Source organism: Phyllobates terribilis, unplaced genomic scaffold (genome assembly GCF_046119375.1).
Source record: "Phyllobates terribilis strain yellow unplaced genomic scaffold, ASM4611937v1 Scaffold_2__4_contigs__length_985480577, whole genome shotgun sequence".
Classification (NCBI taxonomy): Eukaryota; Metazoa; Chordata; class Amphibia; order Anura; family Dendrobatidae; genus Phyllobates; species Phyllobates terribilis.
In genome coordinates this window covers 759510556-759530818 of record NW_027362762.1, presented here as the reverse complement: position 1 = coordinate 759530818, position 20263 = coordinate 759510556, and the positions used below count along the sequence as shown (strand labels likewise).

The window sequence follows — 20263 nt, the reverse complement described above, 5'->3', positions numbered from 1 at the left end:
TTCACATACGAGAAAAAAACTGTCTATATTAGTTTGTAAAAGTAAGCTCTGGGACGTTTTTATTTTTGTCTACGTAATTTAAAGTATCTTCTGATATATCAGTTATAATTGTAAATTTGCTGTGATGGCTGTTATCAGATGACTGTGCATGTACTCAGTGTAATCAATGGGTGTTAGAAAACGTATAAGGGAATCTTTCACCAGGTTTTTGCTTCCTCAACTGATACCAGCATGATGTGGGGCCAGAGATCCTAATTCTATTAATGTATTAATGTGTCACTTCATTTACTGCTTGCTGTAGTTTTGATAAAATTACTGTTTTATCTGCTGTAGATCTACCAGTTCTCTGAATGCTGAGCTCCGTATAACCCTGCCCACATTACAGATTGGCAACTTTCTGTCTACACTGTGCATAGGCAGAAAGCTGCCAATCCGTGCTGGGGGCGCGGATATACAGAGCTCAGGAATATGGAGGACTACATGGCGGCAGGTTTACTAGTCCTCTAGTGATAATCTCTTGCTGATAAAACAGTAATTTTATCAAAAGTACAGTAAGGAGCCCAGTAAGTGACAAATCGCTGGAATCAGGGTCCCTGCTCCTACATTATGCTACTCCCAGATTAGATGGCAAAGACCTGGTGACAGATTCCCTTTAATACTGCCACTGGTAACCCTTTAACTAATTTTATTTACTGTATTTAGCTCCAGTATAAAGTTATGATATTTAGGATATGCTTTTGCTAACAGTGGAGCATTTTTTCTATTGCAGACATATTCGAGTTTATCTTCCGTCTCTTGATTCTATCACACCAAGCTCTTACTGCTCCAAAGCTTTGGATTTCCAAATGCCTCTGACATTTAATGAAATTTTTCATATTCCTATGCAACCCAGTGTGCTGACGTTGAGCTCCTTACAGCTATACATATGCTCTGTGTGCCCCGAACAACAGGAGGAGCTGCTGGTGGGTATAATGCTGGGGAGAGGAATGCCGTGGACATGGCGTTCAGTAGGTTTAATGCTGTTATGTAATTTATGCCTTTCATTGTCTCGCTTCAGGCTGAGATCTCCGTGACGTGAGTTTTATGGGCGCTGTTTTCCCTTTTGTGTGTATATCGCTAACGTGGTCTACAGTGCTGCATAGACCCTCATCCCAGTGTAGAAGGACTCAGTGGGAAAAATATAAACTCTATGGAGCTATTGTTCTTCACTGTATATTCATTTGCATCACTCCTTTTAAGCAAAGGGAACATTTATCTAAAGCGGCACTTTCAGACCAGTCATAAAAGCGCTGCAGTGAAATATGGCCCATTTGTAGGACTCCTTAAACTTGACACAACGCTTGCAGCCTGCGTGCCGCAGACTGAAATTTACACGAGCCGTGAGCTAGTGTAGATGTGTGCTATAATCTATTTGTGGTGTAAATCAATCAGGACCGCCCACTCCCATTAAACCCACCCAGCTTTTGGAAAAGTTATAAATGTGGCGTAAAAACAAAAAAGTCACTTACTTTGTGCATAACATATGTTTCCTCCAGACCTTTTTGGGATATATTGAATAAAAAGTACCCCATTCTGGCAATTGGTCAGATCCCCACCTATTTAGAAGATATCTTGATATGTGATAACTTCTTGTTAGCAGAATAATCCTTTAATGGTCTAACCAGCAATATCATATTTTTGTGTGTTTACAGGGAATTGCCCAAATCAGCTTGGCTGGCTATGAAGGAACTCAAGAGCTGCATATTCATTGGCATCCTGTCCAGATCTACAGCAGTGCTGTGCAGCAGAGGGTTAATGATGGTGCTCGCATTGGAGACTGCGCCCAGATGTCTGAAATCACTAATCCAACAAAAACCGTGAGTACCACTGACAGGGATATAGGCACAGGATGATGTGGCCAGGTGACATAGTCATCACTTCATCACTGGCCACTGGGCTTGGAGATGGCGGCAGACCAGTGACCTCATTCAGAAGTCTATAGTAAAGCCTGTTAGTAGGTAGTTCAGTTTTCTGCCAAGAGCACATGTGTGTAGAAGTTGTAAAAAGCTGTTTAAACCATTTTGGTCATTTGTCATTGACTTGTCTCATTCAGGATTGGCACAGGATTAGCACTGCACTGGGACATTACTTCTGTATTTTACAGCTCAGCGTGTTGGTCCTTAACTACACAGTACTAATTATAAAATTGTCCCCATTTTGCCAAAAATCGTGACGCAAGAAAAAAAAGCCATGAGCTCACTCCTTGCTCACACCTGTTACTTTAGCGAACACCTGCTGACCAAAACAACAAAGGGAGAGCAAAATAGAAATCTTGAAATTTGAGATGTTTGAGCCCTTCACTTCTAGCTATGCCTTTTTTTCCTCTCCTTATTGAGAACACATGCAAGTTTGGCTAAACCAAATGTGTAGGTGTATTGGGTTACTAAGAGGAAAAGCTGTCAACTGACTTTAAATAACTTCATCTGGCAGCAACAATTATCACTCAGAAACAAGTCTGGGTTTCATTTCTGCCACATCACTAACTGAGATAATATTGCATCTCCAGTATTACTTCAGAAAGACATGGTTGATAGCAGTGTGAGCAGCATCTTCCTACCTCAGCACCCCTGGTATCTCCAGTATTAGATCAGACAGACATGGTAGACAGCAATGTGAGAAGCCTCTTCTTACCCCTGTTCCCCTGGTATCTCCAGTATTAGATCAGATAGACAGGGTGGACAGTAGTGTAAGTAGCCTCTTACCTCAGCACCCCTGGTATCTCCAGTATTAGATCAAACAGACATGGTGGACAGCAGGGTGAGCAGCCTCTTCTTACCCCTGCTCCCCTGGTGTCTCCAGTATTAGATCAGATAGACAGGGTGGACAGTAGTGTAAGTAGCCTCTTACCTCCGCACCCCTGGTATCACCAGTATTAGATCAGACAGACACGGTAGACAGCAATGTGAGAAGCCTCTTCTTACCCCTGCTTCCCTGGTATCTCCAGTATTAGATCAGAAAGACAGGGTGAACAACAATGTGAGCAGCCTCTTCTTACCGCAGCACCACTGGTATCTCCAGTATCAGATCAGAAAGACAGGATGGGCCACAGTGTGAGTAGCTTCTTCTTACCTTGGCTCTCCTGGTATCTCCAATATTAGATCAGAATATCCAGTGGGAGCACATCTTCCTACACATGAAGGAAGCTTCTGTTCTATTAACAGGTTTCTGTCAATGTAACACAACAGCAACCAGCCCAGCAAAAGACACATCGCTGGAGTGACGGTCTCTGCCCCTGCATTATGCTGTTCTCAGTTGGGGTAGCAAAAACCTTCTGACAGATTCCCTTTAACTTTTCCTGTTTTTGTCTTCTATTTTATTGGATCTCTGAGTGATTTTTGATCCCATCCCTTAGGATGCTGTGTCAGTTCTATTGGCTCGGACAACAGCTCAACTAGAAGCAGTGGAGCGTGAACTGGAAGAGGAGCGGGTGAAGCTGGAATATACAGAGGAAGAGATCCTAGAGATGGAGCGGAAAGAGGACCAAGTGGAGGCAACCTCAGAGAGGCACGTCTGAACCAATAATGCTGCTATGAAACAACAGACATTTGCACATTTTGGTTTCTAGCTGATTCTAACCTTTTTACTGCTCAGGAAAAATAGGAACGGTGCTCACTCCTCCCTGAAGAAAAAAGATATTAGTAAGAAATCCAAACAAAAAATCTAAAATGTCCTTCTTTAAGTTAGTTTGAACATCCCTATTATATTTTATCCTATTAATTTGGACTTGTTAATCATCTTCACTATTCCATTGCCAGCATTTTCTGCCACTATCCCTATTAAATGTATAGTTGCATGTAAAAGTTTGGGCACCTCTGGTCAAAATTACTGTTATTGTGAACAGTTAAGCAAGTTGAAGATGAAATTATCTCTAAAAGGGCTACAGTTAAAGATGACACATTTCCTTTGTATTTTAGGCAAAAAATATATACATATTTGTCTTTTTTTACATTTTAAAAATTACAAAAAGGAATATGGACAGATGCAAAAGTTTGGGCACACTGCATGGTTAGTACCTAGTAGCACCCCCTTTTGCAAGTATCACAGCTTGGAAACACTTTTTTGTAGCCAGACAAGAGTCTTTCAATTCTTGTTTGAGGGATTTGCATCCATTTTTCCTTGGAAAATCCTTCCAGTTCTGTGAGATTCCTGGGCCATCTTGCATGCACTGCTATTTTGAGGTCTAGCTGCAGATTTTCAATGATGTTCAGATCAGAGGATTGTGAGGGCCATAGTAAAACCTTCAGCTTGCGTCTTTTGAGGCAGTCTATTGTGGATTTTGACCTGTGTTTAGGATCATTATCCATTTGTAGAAGCAATGCCCTCTTTTCAACTTCAGCCTTTTTACAGATGGTGTTATGCTTGCATCAAGAATTTGTTGAAATTTCATTGAATCTATTCTTCCCTCTACCCGTGAAATGTTTCCCTGTTCCAATGGCTGCAACACAACCCCAATGCCTGATTGATCCACCCTCAAAGACGCAAAGTGGTTAAAAGAATTGACTCACTGGTCTTCTAATGCTTCCAGCACCACTCCAGTCCCTGTCTTCCATATTGTGACTGCTGTTATGACTGGCCGGAAGTCACTGCTAACGGTCACTATCTCTCTTAGTGTAAGTCTCATAGGCTTACCTTGAAAAGTGACTTCCGGTGCTCCGAGGCAACACTGGAGCAATCCAGTCACATCTCCAGTCATGTGGTGCAAAAGAGAACCGGAGTAGCGCTGGGAACAGCAGAAGACTGCAACCAGTAAGTAGTTTACTACACAAAGGGAATATACTTTAGTGATACCTATCTGGTTGTGAAATAAGCGAAATACTCTGGAGTGATACATTAAATTCTTAATAATTTAAGTGAATGTTAACTGTCTTTATTGTCTGTATATATTGGACCAGGAGCTGGCAAGCCGACTCTGTCGACAGTGGATGTCACAGTAACAGTACACCATTGAGTCCTCATTATTCTGGGACTATCTGTGCTGATGCCATACACGGACCCATGTGTACAGGGCAGGAAACCCTGTATGATTCAGTGAAGAACGACAGCGAGCCTTTGAAGGTAAAATTCAGTTTATACAAACAAATGTATGACACTAAGAATTTCCAGGGATATATTTCTTTACTCCGTATGGGTTAAAACAATAAAAAGATCTGTCCAAAGCTGCCTCTATGCTGCTTCTCCAGTCCTTGCTTACAGCACATGTCACCACTGCGCCAATCTCTGGACTCAGTGGCTTGTATCAACTAGAGCCACTGAGTTCAATGATTAGCTGCAGCAGTGATGTGCGCTGTAGTTGTGACATCACTGCTGCTTCTCCTGTCTTTGTCTACTCGCTGCAGCGATGATGTCACGATTACAGCGCAAATCACTGCTGCAGCCAATCGTTAAGCTCAGCAGCTCTGCCGTTTTAGTCAACACTAGCCACTGAGCCCAGTCATTGACTGCAGTGGCGATACATGATGTAGTCTTGACACAACCAATGAAGAGGCAGTACTGAACCCTGGGAGGGTACGTGACACCTCTTTTTATTATTTTATCCCAGTGCAGACTGATGGATTAAAGAAAGTTGTTCCCAGAAAACTCTTTTAAGGTGGCCATAGATATAGAACAACAGTCTCGATTTCAGCTATGAATTCAATTTACCACCCTCTGCTTATATTTTTATAGAGAAAGGGCGAAAGATAATTGACGTCTGTGAGTCTGTCTGGGTTTATAACAGATAGACTATAATTGGTACATATTCAATGTGGCTATTCACAAGTCCCTGTGTTCTTTGCGGACCGAGTAGTTTGCAAAAAATCACGGAGACATGTCACAGATTATAATCACCCATACAAGTCTATGGGTGAAAATCATGGGTGGCACATGGATGGCATCAGTGTACAATCTATGACTAACATTGTAATGGGTAGGAGAAGCTTTGCGATTTCTTTATTTCATATGCAAAAATCACTTATGAAGCCATGATGGAAAAAGCTGACCAAACACTGATGAAAATCACAGATGTCTGAATGAGACCTAATGTATATAATAATAATAATAATTTTTTATTTATATAGCGCCAACATATTCCGCAGCACTTTACAATTAAGCGGGGACATGTACAGACAATAAATTCAATACAAGGTGAGACAGTTTAAACAGTTACATCAGGAGTGAGGTCCCTGCTCGCAAGCTTACAATCTACAAGGAAATGGGGGGGCACAATAGGTGGAAAGCGCTTGTTATTTCAGGTCTGGCAATTATAATAAGTCAGGATTATCATATAAAGCTGTATGATCCGGTCATCAGCACGTATGTTCAAGTGCCATACTCAATTACCGAGTGCAGTCATCGTGTGCATGGAGGATGTGGAGACAGATGAATAGTAGGGTGCAGATTCTGAATAGTATTTAGGAGGGAACAGGGGAAAGTTAGTTTACTGGGTATTTGAGGTGGTATGCTTGTTTAAAGAGATGGGTTTTAAAGCGCGCTTGAAGACATCGGGGCTAGGCATCAATCGGATCGTCTGGGGTAGAGCATTCCAGAGAACTGGTGCAGCACGAGAGAAGTCTTGGAGACGGAGGTGTGAGGTTCGGATTATGGGGGATGTTAGCCTTAGGTCATTTGTGGAACGGAGAGCACGTGTAGGATGATAGACTGAGATGAGAGAGGAGATATAGGGTGGTGCAGAACTGTATACAGTATGTAACATAAAATAGGCATTCAACATAGATTATAAAATACAGGCTACAAATGTTCAGATTTAGAGGTAAATGGAAAATGTGTGTTTTCACGCTTGTTTTATTGCCCCACTTTAGGTGTCTTTGACCATGTTAATTAAAAATACTAACCAGATCTATAGGTTAATTTCCACAACTAAATTTTTAGGGTGTATACATCATGAAATTTACTTGAAATTTCATTTCAAGTGTTTTTTTCTCATTGCAGGTAGATAAAGAGACCAACACAGAAGACGTCTTTCCAGAAGATGTTACTATGCTGAAAAAGGAGAGGTCCTGCCGCAGGTCTCGTGGGTCTCCTTTTGTCCGTAGCAGCACAATCGTCCGCTCCCAGACCTTTTCTCCTGGTGCACGGAATCAGTATGTTTGCAGAGTAAGTTTGATCTATCAGTAAATTAAAGTAATATTATATGTAAAGCAATATCATCTGCTGTAATTCAGTAAAAAAAATTATTTCAATATAGATTTATAGATTTTTTGAATATTCTGTAGGAATTTCATGCTGTTGTCTATATTATTTTGCTGATCACTCAAGCAGTGATGCAACACAAGATGGAAGCTGAAAGTTGCATGAGCTTTGTTACTCTGTCGGTTGCCATTTATTCTTCTATTTAGTCCTCATCCACATGGCATGTTACAGCTCTATCCATCTTCTCAGCTGTGCAGAGTCATAATGTAGCACGCATAGAGTTGCATGAGGCCTGTTTCCTCAAATTTCATATACAGCATACAGAGGCTTTTATGGAAAAAAAAACCACATGACTCCATGGCTTTACATTCCATCAGAGGCTGAATATTGAAGATTGTAGTGAAAAGTATCTTCTGTAATACCGCACCTCATGGTAGGATTTATCCCCCTGGCAAAGCTTGATGCGAAACTCTGGTTGTGTGTGTTTCTCCAGGTGACCATATACTATTACCACGGCGTATGTACTTTTATATAGCTTACAATCACTCTATTCTGTGACTTTCTATTTGTTACATTATGTATATTGGCTCAGATAACTGAATTTTTGTTTCTGACATTTTTTTAATGGTAAATCAATAAAAAGTTATATTGGGGAGTCCCATAGATTTTTATGTACCCCTATTTGTATACTCACAAAGTAGCAAGGCAATTCCAGAGTTGCCATTCTATCCATGCTCTCCTCTGACATAACCATGTTTGTATCTAAGGCTCCTATACACATAAGAGAACCCACTGATTTTGGTGTCACCCAACATTACCCTCATAGATAGTGTTGGAGGACACAAGGTTCGAACATATAGAATTTTAATACTCAGTCCTTTTGTTGTTCTAACACATAAGCCATCATCAAAAGTTTATACCAGTGGCACACTCCCGTTAAAAATGCACGCATACTCAGCTTATCGGAGCATATATGTGTGTTGGGGTGGGATGATAGCTACATAGCCTTTAGTCTGTTCTGTCTCCGCCAAAATGCAACCAATGTCCTACAAGGAACGGTTAAAGGATCTAGGAATGCTTAGCTTGCAAAAGAGTAGACAGGAGACTTAATTGTTGTCTACAATTATCTCAAGGGCTGTCAACCTGTAGAGGGATCATCCGTATTCTCATTTGCACATGGAAACACAAGAAGCAATGGGATGAAACTGAAAGGGAGAAGATACAGGTTGGATATTAGAAAAAAACTTTTTGACAGTGATAATGATCAATGAGTGTAAAAAGCTGCCATGAGAGGTGGTGAGTTCTCCTTCAATGGACGTCTTCAAACAGAGGCTGGACAGACATCTGTCTGAGATGATTTAGTGAATCCTGCATTGAGCAGGGGGGTTGGATACGATGACCCTGGAGGTCCCCTCCATTCTATGATTCTATGAAATCTACTTTTAACTTGAGCTACCAGCTTGTAGCACCCAGATAATGAAGATGTTCCATCAAGAAACTTAGATCAGATCTGTCCATAATATTGCAGCATTGCCTTCTGCACCCATCAGCTTGTAAAAACTGGGCACTATAAGAAGTCTTGTATAATGTGATCTTATTTTTTCATTTAGTTATATCGAAGTGACAGCGATAGTTCAACATTACCACGAAAATCACCTTTCATCCGAAATACACTGGAAAGGCGAACATTACGCTATAAACAGGTATGAGCATAATGTCCATGCTTTTTTATGCTTCTAAAAGTTCTAATGTTAAGTGACGGTCACATTGTGATTTGCATATAGAGAACCTTAGGTCTTGTTCCGATAGGAGCTTTCTAATCTATGATCTGTCAGATCTGTGTTAAAGGGAACCTGACAGCTGATACATGCTGCCTGATCCCAAACAGCATGTATCAGAGGCTGGCTGTGTGATCTCAGCCAGGTATGTGTGACTTTGAAATGCTGCGGCGTTACAGACAAAAACATAGTTTAAAGTGTCCGGGGACCGAGCCGCACCGATGACTAGTCAGACAGGCGGGTCCCTGGCTGCTTCTCCCCACCTGCTACCAATGACTGACATGTCTTTCCCTGTGTGCCTATATGCAGTTTGGTCCCTGGCAGCTTTGAGTATGTTCTTCTCTGAAACGCCGCAGCGTCAGTCAAGCTTCCCTAGCTGAAATCATAAAGCCAGTGCCTGACACATGCAGCCCATGACTTGGGCAACATGTATCAGCTGTCAGGTTCCCTTTAGGCAGCACTCAAATACATGATCTTCAGTTGTTTGGGACTGAATTAACAATGCAAATGTTCACGTGTGCAGGCATCTGCTTTAGTTTTGGAGTAGTTTATAACATTAGTGAATTGGATGGATGGATGGTCTAAGCAGTGATTGATATTATTTTCATATTCTTTACACTCAACAGATAATGTTTTTTTTTTATTTCCCTTCTGCAGCAAGCCTGTCAATCTTCCATGGCAGAAATCATGGCAAGGACATCTCTCGACCTGGAGCTGGATCTCCAGGCTTCCAGAACAAAGCAGAGACAATTAAATGAGGAAATAAATGCTCTTAAAGAGCTGAAGCAACGCCTGGAGGAGGTTCAGCATCGAGGCCAGAGTGAGCTTCCTCAGTGGGTTCTGCGTGACGATCGATTCCGTAGTTTGCTCTTAGAGGCAGAAAGACAGGTAAATCTTATTTAATCGACTCTTTGGCATATATTATATATCAATTTCAATAATATATTATTTAATCTATTATTTATTTGTACCTTCACCTGCTGTAATGGCCAGGATCCCATCTATTCAATACTTTAGATGCTGTGATAAGTAGCATAACAAGAGTTATTTAAAACAATATACTAAGGACAAATACAAAACTTTTTGCCGTCACGTGGAAAATTGTCCATTGATTGAAGTTTTTTCTGAACATCTGGCTTACAGTTCATTCACACAACAGTGACTTTTCTTGTATGCAAAAAAATGGTCTGCGTTTCATCAGAGTTTGGTCAGTGTGTCAGTTTTTACCATGAGTGTTTGGTCAGCGTGTAATCTGTTTTTCTCGGATCTAAATAAAGAGATGGAAATTTCTTAAGTTTTTCATATCAAATAGTCTGAGAAAAATGTACAGAGCATGGATGGCATCCGAGTGCTGACCAATTTTTTTTTCTAGTGACCCATAGACTTGTACTAGTGAGTTTGTTCCAACAGTTCGGACATTTTTTGTGCAGAGCACTCAGTTGACAAAAATACACGCCATGTGAACAGGTCCATAGACCATAATAGGTACAAGTTCTATCTGTGAAAAAGAGGTAAAACGCATACTAGAAAAGCTGATGTCTGAATGAGCCCTTATACGTTTCATGGGTTGGTTTTAAGATTGTTGATCTATTGCTATTGACAGTATATTTTGTATTCTTGCATCCAATAACCAGACAAGACAGACCAAACTCGAGCAACACCAAGAACAGGCAGCGGAGAAAATGCTGAAGAAAGCCTCTAAAGAAGTATTCCAGCTGCGTGGTAGAAACCAGAAGGAACCTTTACAGGTGCAGACCTTCAGGTAAGCTGACCATTTTAAGAATCTAGTAAAATCGACACAATGTACACTACCGTTCAAAAGTTTGGGGTCACCCAGACAATTTTGTGTTTTCCATGAAAACTCATACTTTTATTTATCAAATGAGTTGCAAAATGTATAGAAAATATAATCCAGACATTGACAAGGTTAGAAATAATGATTTTTATTTGAAAGAATAATTTTCTCCTTCAAACTTTGCTTTCGTCAAAGAATGCTCCCTTTGCAGCAATTACAGCATTGCAGACCTTTGGCATTCTAGCTGTTAATTTTCTGAGGTAATCTTGAGAAATTTCCCCCATGCTTCCTGAAGCCCCTCCCACAAGTTGGATTGGCTTGATGGGCATTTTTTGCGCACCATACCGTCAAGCTGCTCCCACAACAGCTCAATGGGTTGAGATCTGGTGACTGCTCTGGCCACTCCATTACAGATAGAATACCAGCTGCCTGCTTCTTCCCTAAATAGTTCATGCATAATTTCGAGGCATGCTTTGGGTCATTGTCCTGTTGTAGGATGAAATTGGCTCAAATCAAGCGCTGTCCACAGGGTATGGCATGACGTTGCAAAATGGAGTGATAGCCTTCCTTATTCAAAATCCCATTTACCTTGTACAAATCTCCCACTTTACCAGCACCCCCAGACCATCACATTACCTCCACCATGCTTGACAGATGGCATAAGGCACGGCACTCTTCCAGCATCTTTTCAGTTGTTCTGCGTCTCACAGATGTTCTTCTGTGTGATCCAAACACCTCAAACTTTGATTCGTCTGTCCATAAAACTTTTTTCCAATCTTCCTCTGTCCAATGTCTGTGTTCTTTTGCCCATATTAATCTTTTCCTTTTATTAGCCAGTCTCAGATGTGGCTTTTTCTTTGCCACTTTGCCCTGAAGGCCAGCATCCTGGAGTCGCCTCTTCTCTGTGGACGTTGACACTGGCGTTTTGCGTGTACTATTTAATGAAGCTGCCAGTTGAGGAGCTGTGAGGCATCAATTTCTCAAACTAGAGACTCTAATGTACTTGTCTTGTTGCTCAGTTGTGCAGCGGGGCCTCCCACTTCTCTTTCTACTCTGGTTAGAGCCTGTTTGTGCTCTCCTCTGAAGGGAGTAGTACACACCGTTGTAGGAAATATTCAGTTTCTTGGCTATCTCTCGCATGGAATAGCCTTCATTTCTAAGAACAAGAATAGACTGTCGAGTTTCACATGAAAGTTCTCTTTTTCTGGCCATTTTGAGAGTTTCGTAGAACAAACAAATGTAATGCTCCAGATTCTCAAATAGCTCAAAGGAAGGTCAATTTTGATGGAAATGGGCCTCTATACACCTATGTAGATATTGCAATAAAAACAAGACGTTTGCAGGTAGAATAGTCATTTACACATTAACAATGTATAGAGTGTATTTCTGATTCATTTAATGTTAGCTTCATTGAAAAAAATGTGCTTTTCTTTCAAAAATAATGAAATTTCTAAATGACCCCAAACTTTTGAACGGTAGTGTATATTATATTTTATTTGTTCATTTATTTTACTCACTTATATAGCGCCATTAATTCCACAGCACTTTACAGACATTATCGTCACTATCCCCATTGGGGCTCACAATCTAGATTCCCTATCAGTATGTCTATGGAGTGTGGGAGGAAATCGGAGAACCCCGAGGAAACCCAAACAAATCTGGATATATTATTTCTTTGGCAGCATAAATTTTTGGCAGGAGTCAACCAGTCCACTGTTTGTATAAAACCATGCTAAGTAACAGTTTGGTGAATGCTCTAATTCCCTATAGAGCCAACTTCTCTCTAGAGGCTGCTCTAGTATCATACTGCCATCATCTTCCCATCTGGTCTACTCCCTCGCTGCACAGAAATTCAGTTTTTTCTTCTTCTTTACCTTATAAGTTAAAATCAGTTCTTTCTAGGAGCACTTTTAACAATGCACAATCTGCATTAAAAGGAAATATAGTCTATGTAACATATGTTTCAGTTTCTTATAGAAAAACAGTAATAAAAATATTTCCCATTGCAATTATTCCCTATCTTTATTGGTCCAAATATGTAACCAAGGGCCCAGCACTCAAACATGAGTATCAAGAAACAATCTTGATGCTTCTTACTCTCTATATTCATATGTACTGCTACTAGAGATGAGTAAAAATAATTGATCCACACAGGTCCCTCTTCCAGTTCAATCCTCCATGACCGCCAAAGTATGTCTGCGCTGGAAATCTTCTGTCTGTCAAACTGGGCACCCCTTCCGCTTATTAGCACATGACACCTTGTGTCCATGCCTGATGCAACGTAGTGTTTATATCTCAAAATCATTTTAAGGCTCCCATACATATTAGGGAACCCACCGATTTTGGTGCCACCTGACACTACCCTGGCATACGGTATTCAAGGTGAGAAGAATTGGTCATGTAGAATTTTAATAGCTCAGTTCTTTTGCCATCATCAGAAGTGAATACTAGTGGCACTCTCCATTTTACCCATTAAGAACACATGCACACTCAGCTGGGGTAAGCCCCGCAAAATTAGAAGGTGTATACATTTAGGAATATGCTGAATTTAAAGCACCACTCCAGCTGTTTTTTTTTATCACCCCTGGAGTGGTGCTTAAAATCCAGTCCCCTGCCACCTTTCGACACTTTCATCAGTTTTTTCCGCCGCTCCGGTCTGTCCCCTGCAGTTTGTGATCTGCCGGCTGTTCCAGTATTTCATGGAGCGAGCCGGAGGTCACTAATCAATGTAAGTCTATGAGAGCCTCTTTCAGGCTTCATTTTAGCTCTCATAGACTAACATTGAGAGCTTGTGACATAGCTTCTGATTTCTGGCCACTCAGAAGCTGCGCTCACAAGATGGCGCCACGGGGCCGGAGCAGCCCCGAAAGACGCCTGAAGGTGAGTATATGACCGAGGGCAGGGGACTTACATTTAAAGCACCACTCCAGCGCTGTAAAAAAAACAAAACACTGGAGTGGGCCTTTAACATCACTTTGGGTTAGGACCTTTAAGGTGTTTTCACACGTCGACAGATTTTTTTCTGCAACATATGAATGGTGTAAGCAGAAAGGGCAAACCTCTATGTGGGTTGAAATTTCTGTAATAGAAAATGCATGGAAATTCTCATACAAATTGCAGTAAATCTGCCACATGCCTTACAAATAAAATTCATACAAATTTGTATCCCGATCCTATTCAATTGGAAACTCCTTATGTATTTTGTAGAATTGAGACACATATTTTATTGTCTTCTTACTTGATATTTTTGTGTATTATCAACAGGGAAAAGATCGCATTCTTCACCAGACCAAGAATAAACATACCTCCTCTTCCAGCCGATGACGTATGATGTGTTTTCAAGCTCGAGAAGCATCGACCCTTCTGTTTGTAACTCCATGAAGTTATTAAACTAGTGAAGTTTAATATTATGTTTTCAAAGTTATTCATTATTTTGTAAAAAAAATAAAGAAAACCAGAAGCATATATGCATATATAAATATCTATAATTATATATTTTATAATATGACTGCAGCGAGGCTTGGTTTTTCCTTGCTGTAACACTGACATCCTTGAAGGCAACTTATTTTATAGATCAACTACTCTGTTCAGATGAATTGTGTACAGTGTTGATGCTGTTTATGTGACTTTAATAAAAGGCTGGAGATCAGAAATAAGGCAAGTTCAGGCAATTCGCTGTATTGTAATTTATTTATAGGTCATTATTTTCCTTGAGGGAAAATACCTGCTATTAAGATGTTTAGACTGAATTTATGCTTCCAAGTGTTTTGTCATACAGCCGAATTGGACGGGTGAACTTGCTTTCTTTCTGTTACCTGAAATGAAAATAGTTTGCAAATAGTATCACCTTTTAGTAGCTTTTTTGTTACCTATTTTCTTATTACTACATTCTTCATAATGTATCTCTTATTCTTTTCCACCATCTCTGTTCTCTATTGAAATATTATCACTGCAAAGTTTTTAATACTGATTAAAGATGGCATTGCATTTTTCAGAAATTGTGTTTTTGTCTTTGTATTAGTAAAAATATATATACTGTATATCATACACTATATGGACACAAGTATGGGGACACCTACACTTTACTTCTACAGGAGCATTCATGCTATCCCCTTCTAAATCCATAGTCATAAAAGGGGTTGTCCAGTACTTGGGTTCAAGTCTACAATTGCTTTCTGTGACTGCAGACTTGTGAATCCTCACAGTACACACAGTGTGCACTTGTCAGGATTCTCTGGTCACAGGAGAGGGCTGATTGGGCTTTGGCATCACGTGTCATTCCACTGCACGGGAGCCCTGGGACCGCGAGTGCTGACACTTATGGAGCGGCGCCGGCACGGGAAGTAAGTATAAGTGTAAAGATCTGAGTTTGTGGGTTTTAATAATCACCTAGGCTGGTTAACAATGCAACAATATTTTACTCCTCACATCCATGCTAATACAGCAATTCCAGGTAAATGTCTAAAATACAATTTGTCTCAGTCCACAAGATCCCCTCCCGGGGAGGTAGTTCCATTGCCTTTGTGCCAGTATAGTCTGTAGTCACAGTCCCCGATCCTCCAGATGACAGGAAAAATTATGGAAGCACAGGTATCCAGCAGCAACAATCCTTAAGAAAGTTTAAATCCAAACAGCAGATCCTACAACTGTAGCATGTTTATCCAGACCAGTCGGTAACTGAGCTCCAACACGCCATATGCCATGCATCCATCCATCCTTCCAGGTTCTCAGTCTCGATCCTATTCCTTCAATGTCATTCCACCCAACTCCCCACTAAACATGTGGCTTCTTTTCTCCTTCACTGGGATCAGCCCCCTGAATGGGCAGAACTGCTCTCACCCTCCCTCCCCAAAGCTAAGTGTGCATTAGTGGAGGTATCTTTCTCAGGTCAAAGCCATCACCTGGGTCTGCATGTGAGACACCCTGTGGTGATGGCTCCGCCGAATCTCTTTCAACACTCACACAATGGGCCTAGACTCTGTTTGAACAATGGCTTAAGGCTCCTGAGATACTGATGAGATTACTGGAATGCAGGACACTTTACACGTAAAAGTAGTGTACATAAACTGACGAGCAAGTAGAACATTAATAAAACACAGCAAGCAAATCTCTAATACAACACAATAATAATATAGATGGAAACTGAGCTCTTTGATGGAGAAGTCTCATAGTCTTTAGTAAGTGGGCAGCTCCTCACAATAAGCTTTTTTATTTTATCGGGGACAAACATTTAAATTAAGAAGGGGTTGTCCTAGTAGTGGACAAACAATTTAATGTTCAGGAGTCCACCATCAGGAGGACAATGAACCCATTGAAAGGAGAAACTCACTTTTCTCCAAAAGGAGCATGGCTACATTTATGGAAACAATGTTTTATAGACAGATTATTTATGTATGGAGAAAGCAAAACACTGCATTACAGCATAAAAACCTCATGCTATCTGTGAAACATGGAGGTGGTAGTATCCTGGTTTGGGTCTGTTTTGCTGCATCTATGCTAGTATGGTTTGCCATCTTGATGGAACAATAAATTCTAAATTTCATCAGACAATTTAACAGGAAAATGTCAGAACATCAGTCTGTGAGCTGAATCTTAAGAGAACCTGCGTCTTGCAGAAAGATAATGACCTAAAGCACACAAGTCGTTCTACAAAATAATGATTAACAAATAAAGTTAAAGTTTTGGAACGGCCAAGTCAAAGTCCTGACCTTAATCTTATAGAAATGTTGTGAAAGGACCTGAAGCGAGCAATTCGTGGGAAAAAACTCACCAATATAACAATTTACTAAATCACTCAAGTACACTTCTTTATAGCAACAATGTTCCATAATGGCATTTGTCTCTCTCAGCAGAATGGTTTGAAGAACATGACAAAGAGTTCAAAATGTTGACTTATTGTCTAAATTCCCCAGATCTCAGTCCGATAGTGCAATTGTGAGATTGGCTGGAAAAGCAAGCCTGATCCATTGTACGATTGCTTTGTGGACTACACAACAATCTATTTTTAAAAAAGAATGCTGCTTAGGATCCGCTATACATAGGATTTGAGTCACACAACTTTCTGGTCTAAGATGCAGTCATGCAGTAAGTTACTGAATAAGTATAGCCATCTGGACTAAAATACAAATATTCAGAGACTCCAGAGATGCAGCTCTCCTAAAATATTATTAAATACTTCTGTTTGTACCATGAAACAACAATTCTGAAGCACATCTGAAGTCTTAGAACTTCTTAGAACTTTGCATTGTGTAGTTCCTGTCATCCCTCCTGGCAATCTATTGAATAACTGGGTACTACCGTTTTCCTTGCCAGTTGCCGCTATCCAGTAAGTGTCAAACTACGTAGAAACACATTGCTATGATATGGGCGAATAGTAACACACAAAAGACATTTTATCTCAGAATGTTGACTTTTTAATCTGTCATTGTGCTAATATATTTTCTAAATAATGCAGTCCTCTGTCTGATGGGAACCTACTATGCAAATATGAACAATGCTCCATGATAATATTGTCTGATATAAATTTGTACAAACTTAAAAGTTTCTAATAGTATTTGATTATGTGTACACTGAGGGTTTTTTAAGCATTCAAAAACCAGAAACTGCTTCATGATAGTGTGCACAAGACGTCTTTTTCAGGTAGATTTCGCCTGGAACCCATCTGAAAGATCTCCACAAAACCTCTTAAAAAATGAACATGATTCACAACAATATAATAATGATATTACTGTGCACATGTTCTTGTACTAATTCTTTTTACCACTTAAGGGTTCAGAAACCGTGAAGTGCCTAAAAGAAGTAACATGTTCATTCTTCAGGCGACTTCGTTTGGAGACCGCCCGCTCTTTATAGTTAAAACAAAATTAAAAAGACACTAGCAGTAGAGAAGCCACAGAAAAAAAGATGATAAAATCACCAGCGAAGCCGCTTCAGGAAACAGACCGCCGTTTTTCTGAAGCATCTTTGTCTAGGAAAACCTTGGTTGCTCCACCATCGGAATAAAGACGTCATGTGCACATAACCTCAGAAAACGCCTGTATTTGTAAGTTTTTTTAAGAGTTTTTCTTTTCCTAAAGTGTTTTGTGAAGCTGTTTTGAATAGGTTAAAGCTAATGCACACTGAGCTTTTCAAGACTTTTTTTTGGAGCAGAGACTGAGCAGAAACTCTCCAAATCCTCCTCCAAATTTTAAAACCCCTCAAAAACTTTGAGTTTCTGCTCTGAAGACTCAACAAAAAGACTCTGCACATACACTTAAAGGGTTTTAGAAGAGTTTTATACTGAAGCGTTCTTTTCAGTCTTTTGATTGGACAGTACCTAGTTTGGAGTGGTTAGCTTCAGGATTTTCTTCAAAGAAGTGACACATTTTCTTTTTTCCACTTGGAATATTTCAAGACCTCTTCAGAAAAAAACAAAAAGCAACTTCTCATATCAACAGTCACGATATGTGCATACTGAGTCTTTTTGTTACGTTTTTGGAGCAGAAGCTTTGCGGAAACTCCATGGAGCTTTTGAGAAGGATTTGGAGAGTTTCCACTTCGATTCTGCTCCAAAAATATGAAGTTATTTTATGAGGTTTTGGAGTAGAAACTGAGTGGAAACCTCCTCAAGAATGTAAAACATCTCAAAAATGTGGATTTTATGCAAAAACAGTGTGCACATATCCTTTATCCTACAAATTGGGGAAGAGAATCCCTTGGCCTCACTAGGTTCACATAAATAAGGGGCCAGTGCTAGCAATCTGTTCATTCTATCTGTTTACGGATGGGCCTCGTTTGAACAGAAGTACATTGTATATGCTGTCTTATCTATCGGACCCACAGACCAAAATCAGATGGGTTGAATTATGTCCCATGATACAGGCACACTATGGACAGGCTTCCAAAAATCTGTGCTAAAGGAAATACATCCGCTCTTACTGATATTAACACAGCCGATCCGCATCATATATCTGCTTTGTATTGATTAATAATTTGTTTTCTTTTTTTTGTTACTTTGAAACATCATCATGTTTTTTTTTTTATGTAAAATTTAATATCTATCTTTTTAGTTTCCATACAGATAATGTGATGTTACAAAACAATGCAGTAACCAAAAACTCAGACAATGCGGAAACTTGTTATGCCTATGTGCGATAAGTAATATATTATTAATGGATAATCTAATAGAAAAAAAATGTAATAATGTAATAATTGCAGGAATGTAATGCCTTAAGAGATTATTTTCTTCCTTTGATGTAAAAAAAAATGTCTTGTTATAAATGTTCTTAAGAATGGAGCGTGCAGTATGAATCTTAGTAAAACTCTTAGATAGGTGTTTATGAATGAAGTTGTTCTTGCTAGCAGACGTTAATCTGCTAATCTCTATTTTATATGAAAAGCCTGACTGGTATTTTACTCCAAGTACGGCTTTACCAACAATACCACGAGCATATGAACAAGTGCAGTTATTGATATTCATAGGAGACTGGGACATTGTCCCTTTAAATCAGCCCTTCTGAAAAAGGAGATTTAAGTCACATGATTTCTGCTTCCTCTGCCTGACATCATTGCCTCTGCAGCCTCAGTACCTGTAGGAAGGATGCTGTGCTCTTCTTTGGGCCCTGGCTGAACGATGTTACATTGCAGGTACGTGCACAGAGACTGCATCTTCTATATAAAATCTTGGGTGGGGAAGGAGAGCTGATGTTTCCAGTAAGAGTACCGCATTTGTGCAAGGAGCTGACATCTCCATGTAAATGCTGCCATATGGGGCCGGGAGGCTGACGGCCTATTGTCCAAGTGTGCGGATAAAAGCTCTTTGTTACTGAATGCTTAGCGACATACATAATGTATGTACGGAGAGCTAGAAATGTCCGGTAAATATAAATAGCCCCCTACTAATCTGGGATTAGTGTCAGCCGTGACATGACAGCTCGGTGCTCAGATAACAGAATACTAAACAGTCTTGTGTTCATTTACATGAGAAGAGATCAGTAGCACTGAGAATGATCGCATCGTGTACATAAACATGTAAGTTTTTAATCAATATCTCACTGAACACAAGAACAATTTCTGAAATTGTGACAAGACTGAGTTTCATAGAAATTTTTTTAACCCATAACATGAAAGTAAGGTTAATAATATAACTCATTACAAAATCTTCAGTTTTACTCAAATTAGTTGATGCAAAAATGACTACACCCCACATCAAATACTACTACAAATATTTTATATGATTATTAAGGACAACCACAAATCTTCTAGACATGTAATGAACAAGTTGGTGACATATTGCAACATCTATCTTTTTACATTCTTTAAGAATGACCTCTGTTAGAGCCTGGAAGCTGGATGGAGACTAATGCTCAACTTGTCTCTTCAGAATTCCCCACAGGTGTTCTACTGTGTTCACATCAGGAGACACTGAATCACTTTCACCCTGTTCTTCAGAAATGCAACAGATCTGTGTTTTGGATCATTGTCATTTTGGAAAAGTGCATGTCTATCAAGGGCACAGAGTGATGGTATCATCTTCTCTCTCAGC

General features: G+C 39.9%; 2 protein-coding genes across 2 annotated transcripts in view; both read left to right on the top strand.

Moving 5' to 3' along the window:
• The window catches only part of WWC3 (WWC family member 3), a 168625-nt gene extending 153887 nt beyond the window's left edge, over positions 1-14738 (top strand). The window contains exons 15-23 of the mRNA XM_073667314.1: positions 770-962; positions 1692-1856; positions 3392-3543; positions 4932-5094; positions 6967-7131; positions 8778-8870; positions 9603-9833; positions 10580-10707; positions 14005-14738. Of these exons, the coding sequence (XP_073523415.1) occupies positions 770-962; positions 1692-1856; positions 3392-3543; positions 4932-5094; positions 6967-7131; positions 8778-8870; positions 9603-9833; positions 10580-10707; positions 14005-14071 (1357 nt within the window). The 3' untranslated portion in view covers positions 14072-14738. The remainder of the gene's footprint in view (positions 1-769; positions 963-1691; positions 1857-3391; positions 3544-4931; positions 5095-6966; positions 7132-8777; positions 8871-9602; positions 9834-10579; positions 10708-14004) is intronic.
• A 4475-nt stretch (positions 14739-19213) lies between these two features.
• CLCN4 (chloride voltage-gated channel 4) overlaps positions 19214-20263 on the top strand; it is a 63611-nt gene continuing 62561 nt past the window's right edge. The window contains exon 1 of the mRNA XM_073667313.1: positions 19214-19365. The gene's annotated coding sequence lies outside the window, so the exon portion shown is untranslated. The remainder of the gene's footprint in view (positions 19366-20263) is intronic.